Source organism: Salmo salar, chromosome ssa27 (assembly GCF_905237065.1).
Source record: "Salmo salar chromosome ssa27, Ssal_v3.1, whole genome shotgun sequence".
In the NCBI taxonomy this organism is placed as follows: Eukaryota; Metazoa; Chordata; class Actinopteri; order Salmoniformes; family Salmonidae; genus Salmo; species Salmo salar.
In genome coordinates this window covers 8,035,649-8,050,038 of record NC_059468.1, presented here as the reverse complement: position 1 = coordinate 8,050,038, position 14,390 = coordinate 8,035,649, and the positions used below count along the sequence as shown (strand labels likewise).

Below are 14,390 nucleotides of genomic sequence, written 5' to 3'. Positions count from 1 at the left end.
AGTTGTTCACCCCCTTCTTCATACTCTCTCTTTCTTTATATCTCTACCCCCTTCTCTCTGCACAACCCCCCCTTCCCAACTTCATCCTCTTTTTCTCTCCCCTCCACAATCACCCCCCCACACACTATCCCACCCTTTCCCCCCCTATCCTTCCTCCCTTTCCCCTTTATCGCAAGCACACACAGGAATCGCCCCTGGGCTTCAGTGCTCTGACTGCTAATACACTGACTCACACACACACACACACACACACACACACACACGCATACACACACACACAGAAAGCAAGAGAGCAGAGAGAGAGTAGAGAGAGAGAAAGAGAGAGAGACTAGATCAGAGTGGCGTGCACACGCACACTGTTTGTGGCACACATCACAATGCACACATCTTTCCACTATCCGCCTGCAAAATCTATACACCTCTCTGTCTGTCTATCCTTTATTTAGACAGCCATCAGCCAGCCTGTTCCATCTCTCAGTCTGGTTCCTGCCCAGCACATGAGAGATGGGTCAACTCCCCCATGACCACTCAGTAATGATGCTCTCACTGAACCCTTAAGCGAGATACACTCACCCTGACTGCTCTTGTTAAAGAAAAAAGATACAAGCTATGTAATTGGCCTCTTGAATATTTAAGTTAGCCCGGGATGAAAGTTTAATGAAAAGATTATTATCTACCAGTTTATCACACTATTTCATATTTAATTTTATTCACTGGCTGCTGCTGCAGCACTGTCCATTTTGACAGCCGTGGATACAGCAGAGAGACACGCGGGTTGAAGCCGCACGAGACAGCAAGTAGAATATGATGAATTACATTAGTGAACTGAGCAGATTTTTTTTCTTCTATGTATCTTCACAAAACACTCAGTCAATACTTCTAACACACACACACACACGCACGCACGCACGCACTCACACACACACACACACACACACACACACACACACACACACACACACACACACACACACACACACACACACACACACACACACACACACACACACACTGTAAGGTTGCTGTTATTTAGTCTTATTGTTTGTATTTATAGGGGGAATTAATCCTTTTTGCCAGAAATGGTGTGAAAAGCAGACAATGTTGTGCTTTGACAGACATAGCACTTTAGCCAAACCCCAGTGGGATACGTGACAGAGTTTGGGAGGATTATGTATGGACCCAACTTGCCCTAAGGGGAGAGCTGCTGGAATGGGACATGGTTTGAACGACAGAGATTAGGGATCAAGGTGCACGGAGCAAACCATTTGAGGGAATAGCCTACACTGGTTAAAGCCCCCGTTTCACCATACAAAAAAAACAATAAATATGCTTGTCTTTTTGTAAACACTGAAAGATAAAAACAGCCTGGAAGATGAGGCTGTGGCTGTGAGGCTCAAGCATTTTGACATGGTTCAATTTACTGAGATAAGATCTTCACACACAGATTTTTCTTTGTGAATTTAGACAACATTCGCATGGATTTGTGAGATAGCCTAATTGACTGAGTAGGCTAGACTGTAACCTGTTTTATTTGATAAGTTACTGCAATACTGCAAGAACAATTTCACACTAACCAACAGACTGGCCTATGATGTGGTGGATCATGAATGGATCATTTAGAAATCTGGGGCTTGAATAGAAGTGTCGAGGGAATAGACAGAGTTATTGTGTTAAGACTTTGTTTAACCTTGCCTTCTTACATTTTGGCATTCAATTATAGGTCCTGAAGAAATGCGAGGTCGGTATCAGTGGCACCGTTTATCGGTTTAATCCACAATTTCATGGCGCTGAGGCGGGATGGGTAGTGGCCCCCGCTCGCTTTTGTTGATGGGATGTCACCGTTTAGTGGTCCCTTTCGTATCTAAACCGGGAGAGGACGTCGAGGGAACCTGGGCACGAGAGACCACTTCATCTCAAGGGGGTGAAAGAGAGCAAGTTAAATGGAAGTGACAAGCCCTGAAAAAAATCCTGCCGGCAGCTGCGCGCATTCGACATAGCCAGCTCCCCTACGGTCGCCGGCCGCACGACCCCCGTGCCTGGCACACACACCTGCCGCTCCTAGAAGCGCTTTCACCGAGAGCCACATAATCCATGGGCGTGTCACGGAGGGGCTGCACTCAATGTGCTCTTGTGAAAACCCCTTATGCGTGAAAAAGCCCCCTTTCTCCATCTATTGTCCGACACAGTTTTATGGGACAACATTGGGTCTTATGAGGTTTCAGGATTTACATGGGACTTTATAGAATGGTATAATCATTTCAACCAGAGAACGAATAAACGTTTTAACACGCTGTTTTCATATTTATTAGCTGGTTAAAGCAGCCGAGGCAGCTGAACCTTATACCCCAGACCCCACCAAAAAATGCTGTCAGTCTCAGACCCCCACATTCAGAATGTCCTGGCAAACCCGCAGAGAACCCTCAGACTTGGACAAGCAGGCAGGGACATGATGAGCAATACAGGAGTTCAGAAGGCCTACTATTTCCACGGGCATGTCAGCAAATTGAAATATAGGCCTATAGGCTCACTGTGTCGGCCTAGGCTAATTTGTGGTCACAATCAGGACCATCCTTTTATGTCAGCCAACAGGTTTGTTAAGTCTGATATGTTAAAATAGGCCTAGAATGACGTGCATTAAGATGACGGTGCATTAGTCAGGATGAATGGTGACTTCCTTGAATTAGGCCATTTTATGTTCCAACATAAAAACAAATACAGACCTCTATGAATGATGCATTATGGTGGTTTACTTTATGGAGAATAGTATTATTATTAGTCATAGCCTACATTTCAATAACAACTTTACAACATGTATGCCTTTGGACTTCTGATACATTTGACCTTCATATACTTTCAACATCTTATTCAAATCGAATTAAAAATGAGTGGATGAATTCATTTTCATGCCATGCAAAGAGCACTTCCCATTCTCTATATGAGGACATATATATCTTGTCCATCCCTGACTCTCCTTGGCATTTATAAAGCACTCCATCAACACTTTTGTTAAGGCTCTCTGCACAATTTCTATCCTCACAGAACTGTAAAGGTTATGATGATATAGCCTAGTTGTGCTTCCTGTTGTAACGCTGCAGCCCTCCAGTTGTACTGAAGGTAGTTTGAGCATTCGCTAAGCATTTCCAATTTAGGCAATTCAGGAAGTGGTTTGAAATTCAGTTCATTAATTAAAATGTGCCTAGTATTTCTATGAGGACCTTTTCCAGTCATTCATTTAATTCTAATTCACTGCTGTGGATACTGATATATATATATATATATATATATATATATATATATATATATAAAAAATAAAATAAAATTATACAAAGTCTGCTTGGAAATGAACCAATAATTTGTTTTATTTTCAATGGGAAAACAAAGAAAAAGCACAGTACTCAAACCACCCAGACAATTTCATACTCAAGAAGGATATATATACTGTATGGCTCATGGGAAATATTAGTTCATTTTCAATTTGGTATGTGGATCCTTGGTAAAAGTGATGAGATACTATCTATCTATCTATCTATCTATCTATCTATCTATCTATCTATCTATCTATCTATCTATCTATCTATCTATCTATCTATCTATCTATCTATCTATCTATCTATCTATCTATCTATCTATCTATCTATCTATCTATCTATCTATCTATCTATCTATCTATCTATCTATCTATCTATCTATCTATCTATCTATCTTCAGCTGGATGTTTGCTCTTTCTCTTTTGGCCACAGGTCTTTCTATCCAGTTCATCATACACAGGCCGCGGGCCGCAGCCCTCTGCCCTCCCTCCCCCAATCCCCCACCACCCCCTTTCTGTCAAAGCTGATTGTTTCCACGCCAACAGAGTGCTGGGGGCTAGCACACTGTCACACTACATCAGGCAGAGGGAAGAAAGGGAGAGAAAGAAGAGAGGGGCGAGAGAGTCTGCTCTATGGACTCATCAGACAGCACTGGGTAGTAGGGGCCTGTATGTCCAACTCACAAAACACAGGGGCTGAACTGAAGCTACTGTACTTCATTGGATCATACAGAAGAGTGCCCCCTTGTGTTCTTAACACGCTATTTAATTTTATTAAAAAAGTGACCAACGGGCTATGTGATGAATAGGCGCCCTCTGGTGGACTAAAACATATTTTCTTATTTCACTCGATTTTATAGGCCTTCTCGAGGATAACAAAGATTTGTATAACTATCACTCATTTTTCTATCTGTGAGGATACGGTGTCATGGTGGGTTAAGCTTGTTGTCATTGTCATGTGAAAAAGACATGACGGAGTGATGGAAGAAAAAAAACACTTCAACAAAAGGCAAATCATTGAAAATCACCATCGTTATGGCACTATTACGACTAGCCTGATCTGGACGGTGATCGATCAATGCATGATTTACACAATAGGCTAAATCAGTAGGCTAAATCAAGGCAATATCATTGAGACAAAATATAATTCATGACAATGGTTAGCGTTTTAGGCAGAACGCCACTGCTACTGAAATCCACGTTCCCCACGAATGCGCGCACGGAGTGGCAAAGTTGCCAGATAGTATGTCGACACAATATCCCCAAAAGTCTGAAATGTAAATTCCATACAGTCCATTTTTTTTGTTTAATGAGCAGGTGAATTGTTGTTTCGCGAATATCTCAGAGTCACACAGACTTGGAAACACCTGCAACCGAATTGGGTGACAGGAGCCACAGCTGTGTGCACCTCTCTCTCTCGCCCGCGATAATTTGGGAAAAAACGCCTCAAACAGCGTTGCTAACGTTATCTTCGCTCGTTTTAACCGACAAAATTAGCAGTTCTGCTCGAGGAGAGAGACGGTGCGGCATCCCGCAGCCCCCCCGTGCGTCTGCTTCTCCCCGGGCGGGGTGCTCTTTCACCGGTGCCGCTGTTCGCGCCCAGCCGGGCCCCAGTCACACATGCCTCGTGTCCCGCCGTGCGGCGAACCTATTATACAGTGTCGCTGAAACGAAGAGATGTGTTCAGGGTGAGGGCACGGTGTTTAACGTGAGACACTACGCAGAATACCGATTTGAGTTAGTGGTTGCATCCAAGACAACTTTGTTACTTACAGAGAGAGACACAATATAAACATTTGCTTGAATTGGCCCTTTGTGGAGTTGAGGCCAATTAATGTGAAGTTACTGCTCGTTTGCTTGGTAGGGCAGAATAGGTAACAAGCCCGAATAAAATGACCATCACATCTAATTGTATAGGCTATAGGCCTATGGGTAACATTTCCCTTCGCATTTTAACTTCACTGTAAATACATAGCCTAAGTACATCATGGTGATTGTATATCCTCAAAATGTAGTTTTGTTCTCCCCGTGTACTACTGTTTCTATGCGCTTTTTGGAAACGGTGTTTGTACACGGGACAATAACAGAACAAACAAACGTGTTGGCTGGTTATCCCAGACGCTTCCCCGTTTGATGCCCTACATACATCCCGCTTAAAAGCCAATAAACAACAGATAAATATGTTAATTCTCTCACACTTTCACTGTCATGCCTGCGTCCAGGAGAGGCGATAAGCTTTAGAACATAAGCCTGAGCGCCCGGAGTTCGGAGGCATAACCGAGGATTATCACAAACTTGCCCCGGGGTTTGGCTCATATTGCGGGACTGGACCGGCGGCTGCTCACCGGGCCGGATAGGACCACCGGGCCCTGGGGCGAAAACTGACAGATTCCCCGGGGGACTGGACTCTGCAGGACCAGCTCAACTCAGACTGCAGATTAGGTGGCGAAGGCTGGTATCTCTGGGAGCACACACACAGACACACACAGCACGGCTAGACGTCCCCTGCCCGCGGCGACGAGAGACGCAGTAACCATGCCTATAAAGATTGATGCATGTTCCTCACAGGGCTATCAAACCCCCAACAGAACACACTCATGATGAGGCGATACAAACGAACTTTGTGCTGTTGATAAAGAGACGATTGTACTAAAATTATCATGGACCAGAGGCTGCAATTTATATATTTCAACAACGAATACAAAGAGGCTTTAACGATTCTATTAGTGCTTTATGAAAAGGATCAATTCCTTCATCTCAAATTGAAGATCAACATAATGCGCAAATAATTATCTCAAACGAAGGCCTATAGCTTAGGTTTAGCATGTCTTCGATATAAACTGTCTGACATTGCAGACTTGTACTGTGCGATGATTGCAAATAGACTAGTAAAATCCCAACATCTTCTTCATAACTTTATACATTATTAACTCACGGAGCACGAATATCTCTAAAACTATTTTATTATGTCACTGGAGAAGACAAACATGATATATATATATAATTTAAAAAAAACATTTCACCTCATATGTTGTATTTGGAATATTTTGGGATTATATCACACTTATAGAGACAAATAAAACAGTACATTCTACACTTATATAGAACATTTGAAGATACAGGCATATATTAAACTTCATATAATATGTTATATATTTCCATAGTTTGGCAGGGTTAGGGTGAAAAAAGTCATCCTGGCTCTCAAGAAGAAAGGTGCCTTGGATATATTTGGATCTCAACACAGGGTAGGACGCCAATAAATCAAAAACAAACTGCATTACCAACTTATTAAAACATCACATCAGAATCAAATCTCAGAGGATGCTTGGAGATTGTCTAGTTTCGGGAAAAGTCAAGTCTGGGACACAACAAGCACAATAACCATGGCCAAGGCAACAATGCCTTTGTATTCCCCTTCAGCGACTGGCCGGTCTCTGCTGGTGACCACTTCCTGTTGGGGCCTCTGCGCTTCCTTCTTGCTCTACGATTGGCTGGCTGTGGCAGTTGCAGTGGTGGCAGTGCCCATGCGCAGCAGCTCCTTCCTGTGGTCGAGGATGACGTCAAAGCTGGACTGGAGGCGGTTCTGCTGCTCCTGGACGCGGCCCTGCAGGGTGCGGACCCAGCGGATCAGAGCCAGCCTGCGGTACATGGTGAGCTGGACCTGGTGCTTCTCCATCTCCTGGGCCTTGAAGCGCTCGCGGTCCCTCAGGGTCCACACAGTGTCCTCCAGCTCAGGCAGCTCGCCGCAGTCCGTGTCCGAGTCGGACAACGCTCCTCCGTCAAGCAGACTGTTCCCCGTTCTCAGAGGCTTGCTGCTCCTTTTCCTCTCCATTTTGTCATCCCACTTCCTGGTCAAAGAGGGGGTAAGGGGGTCTGCTGGGGCGGCAGGGGTCTCCTGGTTGCCCCCCTGGTGGTGGACAGGCTTGGGCTCCCCCACACCGATGCGATCCCACCCCCCCATGCCAGCCCCCTCGCCTCCGCTCTCCATGTTGAGAGAGGACAGGCTGCCACTGGACCTGTAGCTGAACTCAAAGTCTGAGTCGCTGTCGCCCCATTCCTCTGGGTCCTCCACTTCCACCTCCTCCTCCTCCTCCTCCTCCTCCTCCTCTTCCACCACCACTCCCTGTTTCATGACACCTCCCCCCAGGTCTTGTTTCTCCTTCTCGTCATCGCTCATCCTCCCCATCTCCTCCTCCATCTTGCCCTCCTCCGCGCCATCCGGGGGCACTCTTCCGTACCCATCGTCCCCACTCTCGATCTCAGGCAGGGACTCCAGGGGGCTCCAGCAGGGCAGGCGGGAGAGCGGGGACAGTGGCCCCGGACCGTAGTGGTTGGAGGAGGAAGGAAGGTGGGGCTGGTCGCGGCCCAATGGGCCCAGGTTACGAGGACGCACCTGGTTGCGATTCTCGTCCCCTCCCGTCATGACGTCATCGTCTTGACCCAGGAAGTTGAAGTTGCCGTCCTTCTCGCCTTGCTTCCTTTTCCCCCCCTGCTGCTGGCTGTTGTTGCTGAGGATCCGCAGTGGGGAGGAGCTGCCTCCCTGGCCTCGGTACTGGGGGTTTACGGGTCTGTCCTGGTGGAGCATTTTCCTTGGCTGAAACTCACTTCTTAATGGAGATTCAATTCTTCGTGAATGAGATTCAAGTGTTCTTGATCGAGACTCAATTCTTGTTGAAGATTCACTTCTTGATCTTGACTGAGAGTCACTGTTTAGAAAAGGAGAGAGAGAAAATGGAATAAGATATGGAAGTTAATTAAGGCAATTGTTTCAAGGTTAATCCTTCACAAATATATCAGATAAATCCAGACGAATTTATCTGATACAGTCCTGTACGCTGCTGCATAACTCACAAGTTTGATATTAGCCTACTACCAGTTAATCTTCTAGCCATCACTGCCATTCCTTCTCGTTCTAATATATTAAATCGTATCTGCTCCGTGCTTCCAATTGCACTCCACTTAGGCCTATATTACCATCAAATATTTACATGTCTCCTCAGAATGGAAATTTCACTAATCCTTACTTCGGGGTACTGTCACTCATTCTCCGCTCTGTCTCATGATGCGCAGGCACGTGGTGCTGAAGGACAGCGACTAACGTTCCAGGGTTGCGCGCGCCACTGGCACTGACGTAAATATTGGCGCTCGATTGGTGAGGATCAAGTAATCAAGTAAAATCGACATTGGGTGATGTGATATAACATATCAATATTATGTTTTCTATTCTTTTGAGGTTCGTGCAATAGCCCAACAATAAAACGCACTCCCATCCTTTTTGTAGCCTATGTTTAGGCTAGGCTATAAAAGCTGTCAACAACAGGATGTTCTATATGCACCATTAATTACGTCTTCTTAGACTTGTGACAGTCAGAAGTGAAATACCATTAAAATTCCTTTAAATTAATTAAGCAGATACAAAATTAAGATGTGCGATTTGACAGGAACGAACGACGACGCCCGATGAAAGACTATGCTTATAGCTTATCAGAACACAAAGCATTAGAATAGCCTACCTACACAATGTTGTTTGAGAAAAATAGATGACAAAAAAAGAAACACGGTTTTATTAAATCAATATAAAAGATGAATTAATCTCCATTGTGCGTTACGTAATAGCCCTAGACCCAGTTCAGCAGCAGCGCTATCAGCTCACCCCATATCCTTGTTCTCCTCGCTCGTCCGCAGCGATAGCCTCGCTTCCACTTATACAAAACAACCTTTACCATTCCTTATTTAATTCGCTGATTACACAATCATTCGGATTGACAAATGTGTGAATCGATACATAAGAGGGCCTTGTCTTACCGTATGCTAGTAAAGTGCTTCGTAGAGGAAGTCGATTGGGAGCCCTCCCTATTTCCCCTCCTCTGGTCGACCCTCCTATGTGATGTTTATCTGCGACTACCCCCCCCCTCCTCTTCTCGCTCTCTCATCCACTCTTTCTAGCACTCTGAAAGAACAGACTACTTGCCTACCCAATGACTCACTTCCTAAACTGGGCAGGGACGGTAGAACGGGAAAATGCAGAGAGGTGAGCAGAAAGTAGAGCGCCGCAGAAATTACATTGGAACGTCTCACCATATCGTTGTTTTTTTGTAAAGGGAAAGTACGACCAGAAAAGTATATACCACAAACTAATATTTGTTTAGACTACTCAAATGTAACCTATAACACATTCTCATAATTTTGTCAAGGGAGACAGACTGCCATTTGTTGCATTAAACTGGTGACTGTATCTGTCGGTATGAGATTAGAGAGAGCGCCTGTGTTGAGTGTGTTTTCGGGTAGGAGGTGTGGCACATCAGACAGACTTTGCAAGTATACTCCCTCCCCATCTCCTGTCGCTTGCGGCAGAAGAGCGAACGACCCCCCCGTCTCCCCCCCCCCCCCGTCTCCCCCCACCCTCAACCCCTTTCCACTTCAACAACATCCCCATTCAAGTGCTGCACCTTCAGGCTGTCCCCTCCTCCCCATCGTTCAATAGTAGCCTAAGCACATGAAAAATACATCAAACACAGCGGCCGCTCGCGGCCTCATCACATGCAAAATCATCTCCATCTTCCAAAACCGAACACAGAACCGTGGAGCAGGACACCGATATAGAGAAACAGATAGCAACAGGGCCAGAAAATAGAAACATTGCGAGACAGAGAGAAAGAAACAGAGCATGCTTTGCGGTGCATGTGGACCAAATGTTCAGACGAAGGGTCATCCGCGAGGTCCCTCCGGGCGCTAAATAAATATTGTGCGTCGGTTATTGCGCAACCGAGGCAACTCATAAGCACCCATCTCACAACACAGGCATTTAATAAAAAGAGCATGACTTACCTAGTGAATAAGACCTTGTTATTTCAAAAACAAAATTACACAGCCCCGAGTAATGACCCACTTCCCTCAGTTCTGCTTCATCTCCAGCAACACCAGTCCTTACTGTGACAGTGGCCAAGGGGAATGACCCATGGCTATACCGTCAGCTCACTACACCACAATGCATAGCGGCAGATACAGTACAGAAAACCAGAGTAGAGTGGACCTACAGCTCTCTCTTCTCGAACAGAGATCGTTCAATTAGCCAAGACAAAGTAAATCAAATAAACCCCCTCACATTTAGATTTTCCACCCCTTGGGAAGCATCACGGAGAGTGAAAGATCTCATGTTTCTGATGAATTATTCTAGCCTCCTCTTAGTTGGGAGTCAAATAAAAGCTTTTCCTTCAGATTTTGTGGTTGGTCAGGGCCCACTTTTTTTTAATGTACATAATATTTCCCCATCTTTCAAACGAGGGGGACTTGGTTTGGGAGTTGGGATAATGTTATGACTGAATAAACAAAACCAGGATTACATCTCCGCCTAAAGCTAAGATGGTATCCACGGGGTTCATTCCAGCCCCTATGCCTGCTCCTAATGTTGTGTAATGAGCCTTCCTGCAGCCCCTAACCCCGAGACTTGCTGCTAAATCACCATGGACTAATGAGATGGAGAGATAAAAGCGGTCATTAAAAGTACTCCTAACGAGATCCTATTATTAGCCACTTATCATAATCATTAGATTATAAACTGCAATTATCTTAACTGGACCAAGAGTGGTCCTCCCTGAGCCTAGAGGTCAACCGGAGAATGGGTGGCAGTAATAAGGGACAGAGGTCTATAGGCTACAGTCATGATTCAGTCAGAGTCAACTAATATTCTATTGTTTGAATTCTGAAGCCAAGGTAAGACTGAGCAAAATTAAGGTGCAGAGAGCGAGAGTGACATTAGGGACACATTTAAGTATGCGATAAGTATGTTGCTTAAACTTTCGCACAATTCTACTGATATCGATGCAACATTTGCACAAAACTTAGTGTGGTGGTGGGAGGGGCATTTCTCCAACTAGGATTCCACCCTTAGCAAAGTCAGATACAGTGCCTTCAGAATGTATTCACACCGCTTGACTTTTTCAACATTTTGTTGTGTTAGAGCTTGACTTTAAAATGGATTAAATTGAGATTTGTCTTCACAGGCCTTCACACAACACCCCATCAGTATCAGTGGTGTAAAGTCAAAAAATAAAATACAACTTCAGTCGTTTTCTTGGGGGGGTATCTGAGCTTTACCATTTATACTTTTGACTACTTTTACTTCACTACATTTCTAAAGAAAATAATGTACTTTTTACTCCATACATTTTCCCTGACACCCAAAAGTACTTACATTAACAACACAGGAAAATGGTCAAATGTACACGCTTATCAAGAGAAAATCCCTGTTCATCCCTACATCCTCTGATCTGGCGGACACACTAACCACACGTTTGCTTCGTTTGTAAATGACGTCCGAGCGTTGGAGTGTGTTCCTGGATAATGATAAATATATATATATATATATATATATATAAAAATTGTGCCGTCTGGTTTGCTTAACAAAGAATTTAAAAGTGTTTATACCTTTACCTTTAATACTTAAGTATATTTACTACTAATTACTTTTAGACTCATACTCAAGTGGTGTTTTACTGGGTGACTTTCACTTGTTCTTGAGTAATTTTCTCTTTACTTTTACTCAAGTGTGATAATTGGGTAGTTTTCCCACCATGTTAAAGTGGAATTATGTTTTTCCAAAGTTTTCCAAATTAATTAAAAATGAAAAGCTAAAATGTCTTGAGTAAATAAGTATTCAACCCCTTTGTTGTGGCAAGCCAGGAGTAAAAATGTGCTTAAGTCACTTTTATTTATTTTATTTAACTAGGCAAGTCAAATTCTTATTTACAATGACGGCCTACCCTGGCCAAACCCTATCGACACTGGGCCAATTGTGCGCCGCCCTATGGGACTCCCAATCACAGCTGGTTGTGATACAGCCTGGAATCGAACCAGGATGTGTAGTGATGCCTCTAGCACTGAGATGCAGTGCCTTAGACCGCTGCGTCACTCAGGAGCCCCTATGGACTCACTCTGTGTGCAATAATAGTGTTTAACATGATTTTTTAATGACTACTGCCGCTTTATACCCACACATACAGATAATTGTAAGGTCCCTCAGTCAAGCAGTGAATTTCAAACACAGATTCAACCACAAAAAACAGGGAATTTTTCCAATGACTCGCAAAGGGTATTGGTAGATGGGTAAATAAAGCAGACATTGAATATCCCTTTGAGCATGGTGAAGTTATTAATAACACTTTGGATTGTATATCAATACACCCAGTCACTACACCCAGTGTTAACTCAGTTTCCGGAGAGGAAGGAAACCACTCATGGATTTCACCATGAGGCAATGGTGACTTTAAAACATTTTGAGCTTAAATGGCTGTGATACGAAAACTGAAGATGGATCAACATTGTAGTTACTCCACAATACTAACTGAATTAACAGTGAGAAGCCTGTACATAATATATTACAAAAAATGCATCCCGTTTGCAACAAGGCACTAAAGTAATACTGCAAAATATTTTTGCAAAGCAATTGTGTTTTATTGGATTTGCCCCAAACATATTACCGAGCACAGTAGTGGCTGCATCATTTATGGGTATGCTTGTAATTAATCGTTAAGGACTGGGGAGTTTTTCAAGATAAAAAAGAAACAAGATGGAACTAAGCACAGGGAAAATCCTAGATGAAAACCTGGTTCAGTCTGGTTTTCAACAGACACTGGGAGATGGCACCGACAGATGGTCGCCTCGCTTCGAGTCCTAAGGAAACTACGCAGTCGTTTTGTTTTAGTCACTTTAAATAATGCCACTTTAAATTGTTTACATATCTTACATTACTCATGTATATACTGTATTTTATATAATTTATTGCACCTTGGCTATGCTGCTCGGCCAACACTCATCCATATATACATTTTCTCATTCACCCCTTTAGATTTGTGTCCATTAGGTAGTTGTTGGGGAATTGTTAGATTACTTGTTCGATATTACTGCACTGTCGGAACTAGAAGCAAAAGCATTTCGCTACACCCGCATTAACATCCGCTAACCATGTGCATGTGACCAATCAAATTTGATCTTTCAGCAGGACAATAACCTAAAACACAACTGGAGTTGCTTGCCACCAAAAAGACAGTGAATATTCCCAAGAGGCCGATCTACAGTTTTTACTTAAATGATCAACAACCAATTTGACAGAGCTCTAAGAATAAAAAATATTAAAAAAGGGGAAATATTTTACAATCCAGGTGCAAATCTCTTAGACTTACCCCAAAAGACTACACTGTAATCGCTGCCAAATGTGATTTTAACATGTATTGACTCAGGGGTGTGAATACTTATGTAAAATTAGATTTCTGTATTTCATTTTCAATAAAATGTGCTAACATTTCTAAAAACATGTTTGCACTTTGTCATTATGGGGTAGTGTGTAAACGGGTGAGAAAATTCTATTTAATACATTTTGAAAATAGGCTGTAACAACAACAACATTCGCAGAGTACGACCCTGCCTCACACAGGAAGCGGCGCAGGTCCTAATCCAGGCACTTGTCATCTCCCGTCTGGATTACTGCAACTCGCTGTTGGCTGGGCTCCCTGCCTGTGCCATTAAACCCCTACAACTCATCCAGAACGCCGCAGCCCGTCTGGTGTTCAACCTTCCCAAGTTCTCTCACGTCACCCCGCTCCTCCGCTCTCTCCACTGGCTTCCAGTTGAAGCTCGCATCCGCTACAAGACCATGGTGATTGCCTACGGAGCTGTGAAGGGAACGGCACCTCCATACCTTCAGGCTCTGATCAGGCCCTACACCCAAACAAGGGCACTGCGTTCATCCACCACTGGCCTGCTGGCCCCCCTACCTCTGAGGAAGCACAGTTCCCGCTCAGCCCAGTCAAAACTGTTCGCTGCTCTGACACCCCAATGGTGGAACAAGCTCCCTCACGACGCCAGGACAGCGGAGTCAATCACCACCTTCCGGAGACACCTGAAACCCCACCTCTTTAAGGAATACCTGGGATAGGATAAAGTAATCCTTCTAACCCCCCCCCTTAAAAGATTTAGATGCACTATTGTAAAGTGGTTGTTCCACTGGATATCATTAGGTGAATGCACCAATTTGTAAGTCGCTCTGGATAAGAGCGTCTGCTAAATGACTTAAATGTAATGTAAT

At 44.0% G+C, this 14,390-nt stretch overlaps 1 protein-coding gene across 3 annotated transcripts; it reads right to left on the bottom strand.

The window, feature by feature from the left end:
* Positions 1 to 6,252: 6,252 nt before the first annotated feature.
* Positions 6,253 to 10,249, bottom strand: LOC106588480 (UPF0500 protein C1orf216 homolog). Of its 3 annotated transcripts, none has more exons than XM_014177570.2 (2): positions 10,136 to 10,249; positions 6,253 to 8,013 (listed from the first exon to the last, which is right to left on the bottom strand). In XM_014177570.2, exon 2 carries the CDS (start codon positions 7,890 to 7,892, stop codon positions 6,789 to 6,791), a length of 1,104 nt encoding a protein of 367 aa, XP_014033045.2. In that variant the 5' UTR covers positions 7,893 to 8,013; positions 10,136 to 10,249; the 3' UTR covers positions 6,253 to 6,788. The 3 variants fall into 3 exon arrangements, with proteins under 3 accessions (XP_014033045.2, XP_014033043.2, XP_014033044.2); XM_014177568.2 differs by lacking the exon at positions 10,136 to 10,249 and adding an exon at positions 8,961 to 9,372; XM_014177569.2 differs by lacking the exon at positions 10,136 to 10,249 and adding an exon at positions 9,113 to 9,305.
* Positions 10,250 to 14,390: the final 4,141 nt, after the last annotated feature.